At 35.9% G+C, this 15,400-nt stretch overlaps 1 protein-coding gene across 3 annotated transcripts in view; it reads right to left on the bottom strand.

Moving 5' to 3' along the window:
- LOC116723584 (vitamin D3 receptor A) overlaps positions 1-15,400 on the bottom strand; it is an 84,837-nt gene that overhangs the window by 33,194 nt on the left and 36,243 nt on the right. For all 3 annotated transcript variants that reach the window (XM_032568622.1, XM_032568629.1, XM_032568616.1), the window contains one exon: positions 2,319-2,466. In XM_032568622.1, coding sequence (XP_032424513.1) covers positions 2,319-2,464 — 146 coding nt within the window. In that variant the 5' untranslated portion in view covers positions 2,465-2,466. The remainder of the gene's footprint in view (positions 1-2,318; positions 2,467-15,400) is intronic.

Below are 15,400 nucleotides of genomic sequence, written 5' to 3'. Positions count from 1 at the left end.
GCAGCTGAACACCGAGAAGACCAAGGAGCTTATCGTGGACTTCAGGAGGAACGCTGACCTACATCCACCCATCCACATTAAGGGGACAGTGGTGGAGCGTGTGGACACCTTTAAGTTCCTGGGAGTCCACATCTCCGAGGACCTGACTTGGACGACCAGCTGCTCCAAACTCATTAAGAAGGCGCATCAGCGCCTCTTCTTCATGAGGACCCTGAGGAAGAACCACCTGTCCTCAGAGATCCTCACGAACTTCTACCACTGCACCATTGAGAGCATCCTCACCAACTGTATTACAACTTGGTACGGGAACTGCTCTGTCTCCGACCGGCAGGCGCTGCAGAGGGTGGTGAAAACTGCCCAGTATATCGCCGGGGCACAGCTCCCTGCCATCAAGGACATCTACAGGTAGCGGTGTTTGAAAAGGGCCAGGAAAATCACAAAGGACTCCACTCACCCAGCACACACACTCTTTTCCCTCCTGCCCTCTGGGAGGCGTTACAGAAGCCTACGGACCAGAACCACCAGGCACCGGAACAGCTTCTTTCCCACAGCTGTCATGCTTTTGAACGCCTCCCGACATAAAACATAAACTATAAGGACTGTACTCCCCTATCCTCTCATACAACAATAACACATGGACTATCCTCACACACACACACATCACGGACTGTTTTCTTCACACACACAAACAACCTGTAAATTTTATCTGCCATTATTTATCTTGTATTATATTATATACATACTGTTTATAATCCATTCCCTAACATTCTTGTATATTCTGTATAATCTGTATAATCTGTGTATATAGCTCCCATATTTATATTTATACACAATATCTATATCTCTTTGCTATAACCCCTTATAGTCCATACATACATAGTCTTGTACATCTGTAAATAAATATTTATATCTCGTAGAGCACTTCTGGATAGATGCAAACTACATCTCGTTGCTTGTACTTGTGACAGTGCAATGACAATAAAGTTGAATTCTATTCTATTCTATTCTATTCTAAATTGTTCTCAACCAGGAAAACCCTGATTGGTGCATTTTTAAAAACAATATGATAAAAACTCCATAAAGACTTAATTCAGTCTTTCAGTTCAGTTTCTAAGCTTAAAATAACTCCCATTTTAAAGCATTTTAGAAGACAAATTGTTCTAATTTAAATTGAGTTCTAAGGAATGCAAATCAATCCAAACTTGAAATAAAATCATCCAATTCATTCCAGTATAATAAAACTATAATATAATAAAAAGAATTCTGTCAGATTAGCAGGAAAATACATTCAGTCTTGGGTTGCATCTAAGAATTATTTTAGTGAATTGATTAATCTATCGATTATTCTGACGATTAATGAAATAATCTGATAATGAAATTGGCACATTAAACAAATTTTTCATTTAACTCTTTAAGGCTTTTTATGCCATATTAGAAATACACTAAAAGATGTAAATAAAAAAATAATTAAATTCTTTCTTTAAATAATAAAATAAAAAAAATTGCCTAAAATGCAATAACAACAGCCTTTTAGTGAATTTGAATCTAGTGAATATAAAAAAGCCACTTGAGAAGTTTTAGGAATTTACATATTTACAGGCAGAGGTGTTTTTATCTTCAGTGCACAATGTATATATATTTTGTACAGATTTTGACTTAATTATAGTGCTGACTATGTTTTTTTTTTTTTTTTTTTTTTTAGGAAATTGTCTTTTTGAGTTTGTATACGGTTAATGATTAATTGATTACTAAATTAATTGAGGATTATTTCGATAAATGATTATTCACGATTAATCCAATTAATTGTTTCAGCCCTAATTGAGTCCAATTCAATCCTAGATATTGATGCCTTTCTAAAATAAAATATCCTAACTAAATGACTTTGCCAAAAAATAAATAAATAAATAAAATCACCACTTCTTTTTGCCAGATGATAAAGGTAAAAAAAAAAATCACTTTTGGCAAAAAATGACTTAGGCCATTATTTTAGGAAGGTAACGTAATAATAGAGTAAAATTCAGCTGACCTCATTATGACTATTGGTAAATTACAATGACCAAAAGCATACAGATCAGTTGTATTTAAATGTCACTAAGAAATAAACTTAAATGGAAACACAACATATAAATGTTCTGGTCTTTACCAGGTCCAAGTCTGTGGAAAACTAAATACATCACAAAAACTTAGAAATGGAACCTGAGTCTTAAAAACGTTCATTTAAAATTCTGTGCTTTCGTTTATTAAGATGACAGATTGCAAATAATCTATCTAGATTACATGAAATATGAAGATGTGACACTGAAAATCCCCACACGCACCTAAAGAAGCCCTTGCAGCCCTCGCAGGTCATGGCATTGAAGTGGAAGCCGGTGGCCTTGTCCCCGCACACGCCGCAGATCCGTGGGGCATTGCGGTCGAACTCATCGGGTCCAACCACTGACGTTGTCACCGTCATGGGCTCCATCACTGAGCAGAGAGAGGGAAAAGACACCAAGTTTAAAGAATGATGTCTTTGCTTTGGAGTGAATCTAATGAATCTAAGAAGATAGAAAATCGACAGGAACAGGAGAAACATTCACCGTGAGCTCGCATCCAGGGACCCCCTCCAAACTACAGATTCAACGTAAAGAATCAACTTGTTTCACTCTGTCCCCTTCGAGGAGTGGGAGTCTGGGAGCCTGACAGGGGAGATGTGCACTTTCTCTTTTAATCCAAACAGGTGTTGGGCTATTAGCATATTTAGCAAAAGGTACGGACAGCCACACACGGAGTCTTGCAGCTATTGGCTGGATGAGTCAGTCAACTACGCAGACACACAAACACCTACTCAGACAATCGAGAAAACCATGAAATGACGGTCATTGACAGATAAAAAAAATTTACTGACAGAAAGAAGGTCCTTCGCCAAATGTTGTGAAACAGCCAGTCGGTTTATTACTGCCAGTTCTCCACTGAGATTTTTTTCCACACATACACCATCTGGACGCATTCTATGAAATAAACAGCAGTGGAAAAGCACATAGCACCGTGACACTGTGTTCAACCTCCACTATAGGACCCTGAGCTTTATTGGAGGAGAACTGGTGACTGAGTTAGTTCTGTTGCCCAAAGTTAGATTTTAGAATGGCTTATCTTTTGGTCTGTTTTTTTTTTTTAAAAAGCTCTAGAAACTTATTAAACAGAAGTTGACGGCATATGGAGGAAGCAACTTTATTTTTGGGTAACCGATGCTCAAGTTTATATGAAAGTGATGCAAAAGGAATTATGCCTTATAAAGCAGGAGGAATGATGAACATTAGGACCATGCCATATTACACGGCCTGTAGAAATACCTGGACTAATGTTTACTTGATAACTGGGGTGTATCTACATACACAAGAGGAGATAAAAACACAATATTTAAGTCAAAAGAATGAAGCGATTTTAACAATACTCAAGAAAACTAAGTGGCTCCAATATTTGGACTTTGTTTTCTTTTACACAAACTGTGTTTTCCAGAAAACTGCAAAACAGCAGTTTTATTTGAGTTCTTTTAAATAAAGACTAAAATCCCACCTGTTTAGAGTTGCTTTGAACAATGATAAATAGAACATTGATAAACATATTTGAGGTGTATTGCTGATTTTGACAATGGAACTTGACATACTAATGTTTTTTACTGGTTTCTCAAATTGTTTTTATTACTTTTTTCACTTCGTGTATGGTTTTCATGCTCGTCCCATCGACCAGAAATTAGGACAGAAAATGAGTATATATTTAAAGTATTTTCAAAAACAGAATACAGGTTTTCTAAATGTCCAGCTTTGTTCTAAGGAATTTTTGTTAAGTGTTAAAAATATTCAGTTCAGGTTTAATCTGTGTAAGGATTTTATTTTAGATTTTGAACTAGTGAAGATCAAGTACCATCAAAAATCCTTAAAAAGGGGAAAAAAATTAATATTCATTTAGCTTGGCCAATCAGATACCATCAAACAGGCACCAACTTTGCATTATTATCAACTAATAGTTGATGTTTTTTAGTTTGTCATTTTATAGTAATCATAAATCATTCAAACTCTTCAGTTTTTTCATCAGATTCAGTACTGTACAATGTAAAGTTGGAGGAAGGTTCATCAATAGTTTTCTAACATAGTGCTGCCAGCGAGCCTAACAAACCGTCTTTATTACAACACAGAGCAACAGAGGAAGTTCCAACTTTAAAATAAAATAAAAACCTCAAATGCAGCTCTAGGGTATCAACATAAAAGCTCCAGCATTCAGATCAGGGACAAAAAATATCTTGCACTTAATTCAGCAGACATTACAAGCTGGTGGAAATTATTCATATGTAGGCCTGTCACAATACAAATTTTACTGGCCGATGAATTGTGCAGAAATTATTTAGATAAACGCTAATATTGTTATTTTGAGACAATTTTCAAGTAACATATTGATAACAGCATAATAATGCAAGTTCACCTTCAGAAAGACTAATAAAATTTTATTTTGTAAATAACACATCAACACTGGAACATATTTTAAATATCCAAAATAAAACATAACAAATAAAAAAAAAAAAAACACACACTACCAAAATCATAAATAAAATAGATTTTGTGACTGTAAACAACATTTTCCTGAAAAATATTAATCAAAATGGAAATTACAGTGCTCATTTTAATTTATTATGCGATAAATTGATTAATTGCTCATTGCAACAGGCGCATTGACATGTTGTTCAGCCAGGTTTGGTCTATTGAAGCAGTGATCCATACAGTGTTTGTTTGTATTGCTGGTTTCAGTGTTATGATTTTTTAGAACTTTCAAAAACTTTTCAATAATTTTCCCTTGCCATGTCTCTTTAAACAGTCATTAAGAGACAGAAATGAGTAGCAGGGAAAACTGTAGTTAATGTTTTTTTATATATATCATCATTATTATGGCTGTCTAAGCCTTATAAAAGACAGTGATTAATTTATGCAATATCACCCACTCTTAATAAAAACTGCTTTACTATTGCTATTGTGAAGATATGAAAGGTAATAAAAGGTGAAACGATTAGAATCATAAAAGAAAGACCACGTCCTCTGGATGTAGCCTGACCTAATAACAAGGTTTTGACCAGTTTCCACGGCGGTTCACAGAGAGGGGACACGTCCTCATATGACCTCTCACAGGAGCACTTAATGAGAACAAAGTAAGAGGGGAGACGGGAGAGAAGATGGGGGGCATGCAATGGATTTCAACAAAGCAGGAGTCATGTGACTACACAGTATAGCCAGTGGGATGCAGACAGGCTCAGAAGTGAGACTTGGATTAAGTCAAAACAAGGACAAAGCAGCTACTGCTGGTGAGCATGTAATGGTAAAGTAAGAAATATGTGAGGAAGATGAGAGAAAATGAAGTGATGACGATCAGTACAATCAGATTCAGCAATCAGATTGTGGTTAGTGAAATGTGGAAAGCAGAAAATTCACCTGACCAAGAAAGTATGCACCTCCTCTAACTAACATTCAATCAGGACATATTACTGTATTGTATACGACTTCTGAGTTGGTGGTTGCAGTGATTTTAAAGTCATGCACACAGAGAGCTGATGAAGCACAAGTGTCATTTGGCAGGACAGATGTGTCCGTGAGAAAAACACAGAATGCGCACCGTTCGTCATCATGTGACAAAAACAGGCTTGTTTACTGGTGCAGCACCAGGTGAATAATTAAAACCATGCAGATGGTGAAATGGAGGAAGATGAGCGTAAACACCGCAACAGATCTGTGAAAACAAAACCCACAACATGCACTTTCATTACCAGAGCAGATAAACTAAATCTGAGAGTCAGACGGCTTCCGCGTTATTCTCTCTATTTTCTGATTACTGGATAAATCCTCATCTTTCCTCTTATACATTTTAACACTGCTTGGTAAAAAGTGCTGCTATTATTTTTAAGCAGTGGTGAAAAGAAGAAAGAGCTTGAAGCAGCAAGGTTTTTGACTTTGTTGCCGTGTCCTTCCAGCAGAGTGATGCTTATGTTCTATTATTAGAGAATCTGGTCTGTCTGTCATCACTCATCTTCTTCATCATTTTAGTTTGCAAGTCTGAAAATGTCAGAAAGAAAGCAGGTGTACACATATCAGGACTGCAGAAAAGCTCACATACCTTAGTGTATTTAGAAAATTTATTTCCCTTTTGTTTCTTTAAGTCCAATGTTTGCTTGAATATAGATGATACCAGGACTGAGGTAACATCACATTTACAGTGAGCCAAAGAAAATATTGAATTGGCTGAAGCTTGTCAGACGAACAGATGTCAGCTGTAGGTTTATTACACTTTAATTCAGTGTTTATGCTTGAATGGCAGAGTAAATGAGAGCATCAACATCCATATAAATATTCATTATACTACACCAACTTTTTATTACAGAGCAATAAATAATAAACTCAAGGTAAAAGGACATAAAGAACAGCAAAAATCATTTTATTCATGTGAGAAAAGAAACTGGGAGTTGTTTAGAATTTGAAGTTTCCATAGTTAAAGCATTTCAGTTTTTTTGTCAAGTCATCAATTATTATGCAATACTCAGAAGCTCACATGATACTCATCTATTTCTTTAATCAGTTTATGACTTTGGAGGATTTGTCAAATGCACAGCCTACTTGATAAAAGTCTGAATTTCTCTAGTCACACAATAGAGATGCATAATTTATGAAATTATGCAATACTGTAAATGAAAAAGACTGTTTGAATGAAACATCTGGTCAGATTTTATCTTTCATCTGGCATGAATTCAAATTCTGCATGTCTAACATATTTTGCCCACTTTTGATATATACTTTTAACATCAAAGATACTAAATATTACAGAGCGCTGGTGACGTTAAGATGCAAATAAATAAAAATAAAAATGTGGATCAATCTTAACTGACATTGTTTATTTGCTGTATATTGCAAAGTATCACAATTACATGTTTTCCTAATATGATGTCATAAGACTGGAATTAATCTGTGCACATTATGTGAATCTGATGAATCTGGCTTTTCAGAAACAATGTGTGTTTTACACCAAACAAAAAACTGTTTCATTGTGTGTATTGGTCAACTCAGATATGTTTACATCTGAAACGTAATAAAAAATAAAACTATGTCCGTTTCAGGTTAAGTGTTTAAGAACCTGTTGGTTATTTTCTAAACCTATTTAAAACCATGTAGGAGCAACAGACTGAGGCCAGACTGCTAAGTTGGAAATATTTACATAAATAACAGTTGGTGCAAATATGTTAGCCTCTGATGAATGAGGAAAGAAACTCGTATGAAGCAAGAAGCTACAGAGGAGAGTTGTGCCCATTTCTAATAACAGAGTAGAATTCAGTTTGATATCAGGAATATTTTGGTTCACTACAGATATGATTTCTCAGAAAAAACAAACAGCAAGATGTAGCATTTCATTTTTTAATAACCATGCACTCATATGTGCTAGTAACACGGTTAAATAAAGTTGTTCTAGTTTGTGTGTTTTTCAGCTTGTGGTGTCAGATAACACAGCTCACATCTTAAAGCCATTAATACGACATGATAACCAGCTGTCACTGTAAAGCCATTTCCAGACAGCAAGTGCACACAGTTAAAACTGTGGAATCTGGAAAACTCACTGTGCACAAGATACAGATAACGCTCTTCAAGGAAAGTGGAATAAACAACAACACAGTTAACAGCATAATACCTGGAAATGTGTGGCTTTGTCCTGATTTAAGGTAAATACTGAAGTCTGTAAACAAAACTGTCCTTCAAAAAAAGGGTCTAGTTGAGACTAAAGCACTGGACTGAAAACTTTTATCACCTAGTATTTGGTAGAAAAACACACAAAAAAAATCTAATACAAATTACCAAGCTCGTTTTAATTTATCATGTAATTAATTGATTTATTGCGTGTTGCGGCAGGCTTACTTGTGAAGGTCATACATCTCCTTTGCTATAATGGTAAGTTTTCTTCTCTTTCCCATTGAAAAACAGTTTTGCCCATAATTATTCATGCCCCTGGTAGATTTAAGTTTGAAGTTGGAAATAGTATTAAAATTTTGGTGTCAGACTCCAGACTTGATCAAGAATCTGCTGAGAAAGCTAAAGAAAACTAGAGGAAACATGCAAGAAGCTGGTATTAGATTGTAAAATAAGGTTGGATGCTGTACTGTACAAATGTTTATTTTTTCACTGCATATTAGTAAGGGCATAAAACTGTTTCTACATGTCATTTTACTTAAAAATCTAAATTCTTAACTGATACTTCTCTCACATTGTTTATGTTTTTTTCAGAAGCAAACCTCTTGATTGAGTTTAAAATGTCATTTGGAATATAAAGCTAAATACGCCAGATGAATAGCTAACTGTGTGCTTAACCTTACTCCATTGGTAGTTATGCGTTTCTCCTGAGATGGGCTGTTTATATTGCTTAAGAAAACTTGTTTTGCTAAATGAACCTGTTCACCCCACAGATCCTGTTTCAGCGTTGTGGCTCCAATTACTCAGTGAGAGGGTCACTGCTGATGCAGGCACAAAAACAAAGTTGAGTGTATAAAAAAAAAGAAAAGGAGTGTGTTAGATATGTTTAGATATACATTTTCTGTCTTGTTTTTCTCCTAACAAACATTATTTAACCTGGTTAACAGCTATGCACTTCTACCTGTTCATGCTATTATTTATCTCACAATATCAACAAATCCTTCAAAACACATTTTTTTGGGGAGATTTTTCAACTTTTTATTTAAAGAAAAAAAAAAACAATCCACATAAGTTGCTTCGCTGTAAACAAATGCTATGAATTGTCTCAAACATTTCACAAGAAATCTCTCTGTGATTTCCCTCGTGCATTCCCAATGTCTTCAGGGGTTTTGCTGGGATAGGAAAAGGCATTTATCCATGCTAATGAGAAACAACGAGCATGTGTTGCCAATTTACCATAAGTGGAGATTTACTATAGGAAAAACACAAGATTAAGAGGTCTGATGTAAAGGAATACAAGAAAAAATCTGACCTGGACTTTTTCATAAAGCTCTTTCAAAAGCACTAATTTATTTTTGTCTAACAGGTTTTTTTGGACTGAACAAAGGATCTAAGTTCCCACCACTGCAACCAGTCTTCTTGAACTAATGCTGGCAAACACCTCCCATCTGCCAGACCCTTACTCCATTGATGAGGCCTGATTCCTCTGATCTTGTGGTGAAAGTGGCAGGAATGAAGATTCTTTTCCCGTCTGGGAAGCCGTCTGGGAAGCAATAAAGCATCATAGCATTTTGGAAAAGCGGAACCTTTTGTTTGCATCTTTTCCCATCACAAAAAAGTGGCAGGTTTCTTTTCCACAACCACAACAATTAAACAAAGAAAGAGTATGAATTAGGGTTGCCATCATACTAAACTTTATAACTCAATACAAATAATAAATAACTGTTAATAATTTTTGATATTGCAGCAAATTTTATTTTGAAGGTACAGATTAATTATTAAATAGAATAAGACAACATTTTACCTTCCTTAATTAGGACAAATTAATAAGTCAGGGACAATTCAGTCCCCAAGAAAAACAAAACATATTGTTTACAGTGTAAATAAAGGGTCTTGTCTATGGTAATGTATGCTGTGCAATTTCTGTCTTTCTGGTGCAGAATGTGTCTTCAGTGAACGTCTATAGCTACAGGGTAAGTTGCAACAAGTTCCTACTTTTTTCTGCTCCAATTGTCAGCTTCATTCTGGTTCCCTCATAACGTGTTATTATTAGCTTCCGAAGCCTTTACAATTAATGGAGGCGGTGTACTGGTTTGTTTTGCTGTTTAACCATTAAGCAGCTGACTGAGCTGCTATCTGGCTGACGTTTTCCTGTGTTGTTTCGTACCACTATAGAACGCAGCGTTGAGTGGTTCTGAACTTCACATTTCCTGAAGCCAATACTTAAATTGAAATGCTTAGCTTATTATGATCACATCAATGTCATCACACTAGCTTGTAGCGTCAACGGAGGCAACATGTAACATTGCGCTGTATTTAGTTTATGCATCTCTCTGCCTCCTAGTGAAAGTACCTCAGCACAACATTTTTATTTGTTTTGTCGGCTAAAAAAAGGTCACTGTTATTCTTTTGTTTTTCTGGTTGTATTCGCCATGTTAGTGAAATTTAAAACTTCCAACAAAAGCTAACTGTTTTGGGTGCACAGCTGCAGGAAGTATGAGTGCCTCTGCCGGAAGAAGTGTGACAATTTGGGCAAATGTAAATGTGTCCGCTTGTTTCCATTTTGACAGCAGTGAGTATCTTTGAAGCATTCATTTTGTTACTCAGTATTCAAGCAAAGCTGCTCTGTTTTGTTCTTTTGAGCTTTTAACCTCTGTGATGGAAAATACAAGATTTGTGAATGTTGGCAACTTTCTCAAAATCTCAGATAAGGTTTGACTTTACATTCTCTCCATAGTCTATACACAGAGATACTATTGTTTGAGTGATGGTTATGATGCAAACTGCACTAATTGCTAGTATAAGATGCTATATCAGTGTAAAATGTTTCAATAAAAACAGATTAACATGAATTACTCCAACATGTGACATGCCTGTTATTCCAAAATACATTTCAATGTAATTGCAAATCAGAATCAGCACAAAACTCAGGACTCCACCTCCTAAAAGCACAGAAAGCTTAATAGCTTCTGTGTTGTCTACATAAACAAGTATGTTCATTCTTTTAGCTTAGGCTGTTCTGGTTTTCAACAAAACCTTAAGCTTTAAATAAAAGTATGTGCATAGCCTCACATGAGACTCAGAAGTAAGCTGAAGTGGTTGTGTTGTGCATTAATAACAGTGCAGCAGGGCAATACAGGAGCGAACAGACTGCTCTATGGGTGGTACAACAGGGAACATGATGTACTTTTCCCACCAGCTGCCTGAAAGTGGGCCTCACAAACACCCAACTCACAGCCTGGAGTCCAGTAGAGTACAATAAAGTAGCAGCTTAGGTTGATCTCAGAGGTTTCAGCGAATAAAACGTATCGCTGACGTTTGCTGACGTTCATTTCAGACATTCTGTCAGAAATGTCTTTGTGTGGAAAGAAGAGATGTTTATTTATATGATGTGTGTGAGACCACAAGAAATGAAAGTTAAACACTGGATAACCACAAACGAGACACAAATGGAAGATAATTTGGGTGAGCTCATTTCCTGCATTTATTTTGTCATGTTTTTATTTATTTTTTATTCAACTATTTGGTGTTTTTACAGAGCAAAAGCCAATTTAATATAACAAAGGGGAAAAAAACTCAGCACAAACACTTAAAAACAAGTGAAAATTTGAAGTGGAGCAGAATCCAATAACGTTTCTAGACATTCTGTTGTGATTCTGCAATAACAGTGTGTTAATCTTTCCTTATTTAATGCTCCGCCTTCACAGTCTACACAGAAATATTAACCATCCCATTTATTTCTTGTTTAAAGACACTTTTTGTAAAAACAAAAAAATGACACTTAAAGTATTCAAATCATTGAGTTGCCAGGCTCATACATAGCCAGCCCTCTACAGTAATGGAGGAATGTGATTGCTCTATTATTGGTAGGTACTGAAATAACTACATAAGCAGCAGTAAATCCATATTTTTCCCCTTTTCTTTCTTATATGTGTTCCCAACAGTCCCTGTGACCTTTAGCATCTTGTCACTAACATATGTCAGGTGTAGGTACCCAACATCTAAAATATCACACTGGCATGCAAAGTGTGAACTTATGAACCCTGTTGGATAATAATATCCAACAGAAATGCATTCCAGATAGCCCTGTGCACTATTAATATTGCAAACACTATATATTTCTAACAAACTGCGCAGTCCCAGTAGTAAAAATACATGTGGGGGAAAAAAAAAAAACCTTTTGTGGTTTCTAACAATTATACGCTTAAGAACGATCAGAACAACAGAGCAAATGGGTTTAATGTTTGAGGGCTGGTTATGTCTTATGTCTAATGACGTTAAATAACTAAGGTTTATTTTAGTCGAGCTCAGATCTTGTGCTTTTGAAGTGACAGCTAATAAAGTTCTTCATGAGACTAAAAGTAGTGTGAAAGAATGGTTAAAAGACTATCACAAAAAAAACTGAATAATTAAACAAAGTCATGCTGGAAGTTTGAATTCAACTTAAAGATTGTAACTAATGAATTATGAAAATTAATTCATTTATATTCAGACTTGTGAGTGGAGTTAGTCCTTGTGAAGGGGGTACTACATTTAACACTATCAAATCATTGGGACTGCCCTGGCTTAGCAGGTTTTCTGGGGGAAACCCTGTACATTATTAATGATGATTATACCAGCTTTGTTGTAGCTGGACATTAGTATTCTACACCAATATTTTTTCAAAATTCTTCTACATATTTTCAATATGAATTTAAACAATCTACAGTAGTTTAAGACCACAACTGTTGTCTTACAGAAAATACAAAAATAACTTGTAAAACTTTTAAAATTTCACATGTAAAATAAAAAAAATAAAACATTTGTCAATTCAAAAAGAAAGTATTTGGAACTGCTAACCATAACAGTTTTAATTAAAAAGCCAAGATTAAGACAAGTAATATCATAGATGTCATTCTAAAATTTAACAAAACCAGCTGTGAGGTTGAATAAGAGCACTACACAAACTAAGAAAACTGCAAAACCATGACAGGCAGCATTAAGGTAGAAAAATGGTAACCCAACAGGGAGGCCCGGATGCCGAGCCGGGACTCAGTGGTTTAGATAGAAGCAGCCAGCTGGGACAGACTGGACTGGGATACAGCAGATGCTACATATCAGTGATAGAGAGGGAAATAACCAGAGAACTATCGCACTATGTTTATCTCTCTTGACGTCATTCTCAGGTGTATAACCAAGGTTTGAATGTTAGAACATTGCCTTTTTCCAGTCGGGGACTGGCCCTTGCTTGAACCTGCACTCCCTGCTCCGATGTTCCTAATAAAAGCCTGGAGAAGAGTCAGCCGACTCACTTCTCCTTTAAAACCAGCACGCAAGGTTTTAAATCTCTGACAGCAGCAAACTCAGACATTAATCTCAGGCTAAAGTAGGTTTTAAACACAGTTATCGATGAGATTTCAAAACATCAACTGGCATTTGATTCAACCGGATGTGTGTGCACAGAAAAATTAGCCTGAGGCCAGCAAAGAGAAAAGGGCGTTGTTTTGTGCAGCCATGTGTGTCGGCATCACAGGACGATCCCACTTGGCAGCAGCTGTGTGTTACAGAGGGCAACTGATGGGATTGGCTGGCATATGTCACACCCCTTGACACACACTTACACACACACGTGCTTCCTGCTCAAAGTTAGCTGGCAAAAATATTTAACTACTGTGGATAGTCTAGTTAAAACCAGGGCAGGTCTCTCTTTCATTTTATTTTCATCTTTGAGAAATTTTATTTGTTTAAATAAAGGTCAGAGTTCACAAATAAATTAATCAAAACATACAAACCAGTCATATGTAATAGAGACGCACCGATCTGATATTAATATCTGTATCAGTGCTGGTACTGAAATATTGTCTAGATCGGGTTTCAGTGACAATGAGCTGGATCCAATCTATTCAGTCTAATTCTATGCTTTTGCTCTGAGCGATGTCATTCTTTATAACCATTTGAAAGAAGGTTTGTTGGAGTTTATCTTTAAATGTTTGACCAAGGCAGTAAATCTATTGTTTTAGTCAGGTTCAGTTTATTTATTATTTTCCATTGGCTGCTCTACTCCTAATAGGACTTACTGATCAAGTTGAAGTTGTTCTTACATGTTTGCTTGTGAAGCTGTTGGTGTGTTTAAGTGCAGAGTTTTCAAATAAATTTGTACATCAGTACATTTATGTCTGTGTTAAAAAAATAATCATTTTAAGTCAGTTCAGCAATGCTTCTCTGTATTGGATGGGTATCGGCTGATACTAAACCTCAGATATTGTATCGGTTTTAGAAGTGAAAAACGTGGATTGGTGCATCCCTAATATGTAATAAACTAATGTAAGCCAATCAACACAGTCTTTTCAAAAAGATAATCACAGTAGTTTGTTCATGTCAAGTCAAAGACCCGCAATGGGTTGGACCACATTCTGTCCACTGTTCTCCAGCACAAAGCTCCTCTTAGTGAAGCACACAACAAACTGAACACTTGGCTAAACCAGAAAAGCTTTTTATCGTCCTTGCACACACCCACTCGCCAGCAGGGAAAGTGCTTACGATGCTGCTAATTGTAAATGTTGTGTGCCAGTATGTACAACTTAGTGGGAGGTAGTTTTATACAGGCGCTATAATCACAGGGTCTGCAGCAGGCAGAGCTGGGATAAATACAGGTGGGCACTTGGCTTATTCTCAGCTGAATGAACACACGCTCACAAATATATACACACAGACATAGATGATTAGGCATGGGCTGGTATGACATTGTCAAGTTGTGACAACCATAAAAAAAAAAAAAAACAGTTTCACAGCATTTAACAAAATATAATATAAACATGAATAAAATTAACTGGCTCTATTTATTAAAAAGAACAAGAAAGCCAAAAATTATTCCTCCTTTTATTTTATGGGTGTGAAAACATTTATTTATGCAGTTTGTTGCATTTGCACTAAACAAATTTGAAAAACTAAAAGGTAGCACATCAAATTGAAAAGCCTGCTGTTTGGGAACATTACAGTTTATTACACTGGGGGAGAGACAAAGGTATTGTTGGTATTGTTCAATCAGCTCAAAGTCAGCAAACTTTTCACCAATTTGTTCCCCCATTTCATACTCATGTTGATGTCAATTTATTTCAATTTATGTACTGAGCTTAGACTTTCACAATGTTCCTTTAATGACATTAAATGTAGTACTCCATCTTATGATATGCCTCAAAGTTTGCCACTACATGTAACTAAAGCTAGCAGCTTAGCGTTTATCTTTAAACTCTGATGTAATAGCCACCTTGAAATTAGGCACATTTCTTTACCTTTGACCCCCCCCCCCCTTTAAGTAACAGTACTGAACATCTGGATATTTAGATTCTTTTTTGGACATGAAAAAAGTAGTGTCAGATACAGTCGTGGTCATCTGATAATATTTTGGGACATTTTATTACAAACTGGATTTTAAATGAATTTTGTTTACATTTTTGGTTTAATACTGCCAAGAGGAAGTTATCACACAACAGCTTCATGGATTCTGATAAAACTGAAACCTATGATCAAAGTAAAACCCTCTGCTTGCGTTTCCAGCATTGTATTGACTGCCCAAAGTGACCATGCCTTTTGCACAAGTCCAAACCTGGCCCCTGAAATTTAATGCATATAAATGAATAAAATATAAATAAACAAAAATTGTAAATCATAATAGCTAACTTGTTTGCAGCTGTTGAGGCATGAAGAGGGAAGTGAATAGGAAAAGGCTT

The sequence above is a fragment of the Xiphophorus hellerii genome, chromosome 1, assembly GCF_003331165.1.
Source record: "Xiphophorus hellerii strain 12219 chromosome 1, Xiphophorus_hellerii-4.1, whole genome shotgun sequence".
Taxonomy (NCBI): Eukaryota; Metazoa; Chordata; class Actinopteri; order Cyprinodontiformes; family Poeciliidae; genus Xiphophorus; species Xiphophorus hellerii.
The sequence above is the reverse complement of the archived record's forward strand: the minus strand, read 5'-3'. Positions and strand labels throughout refer to the sequence as shown.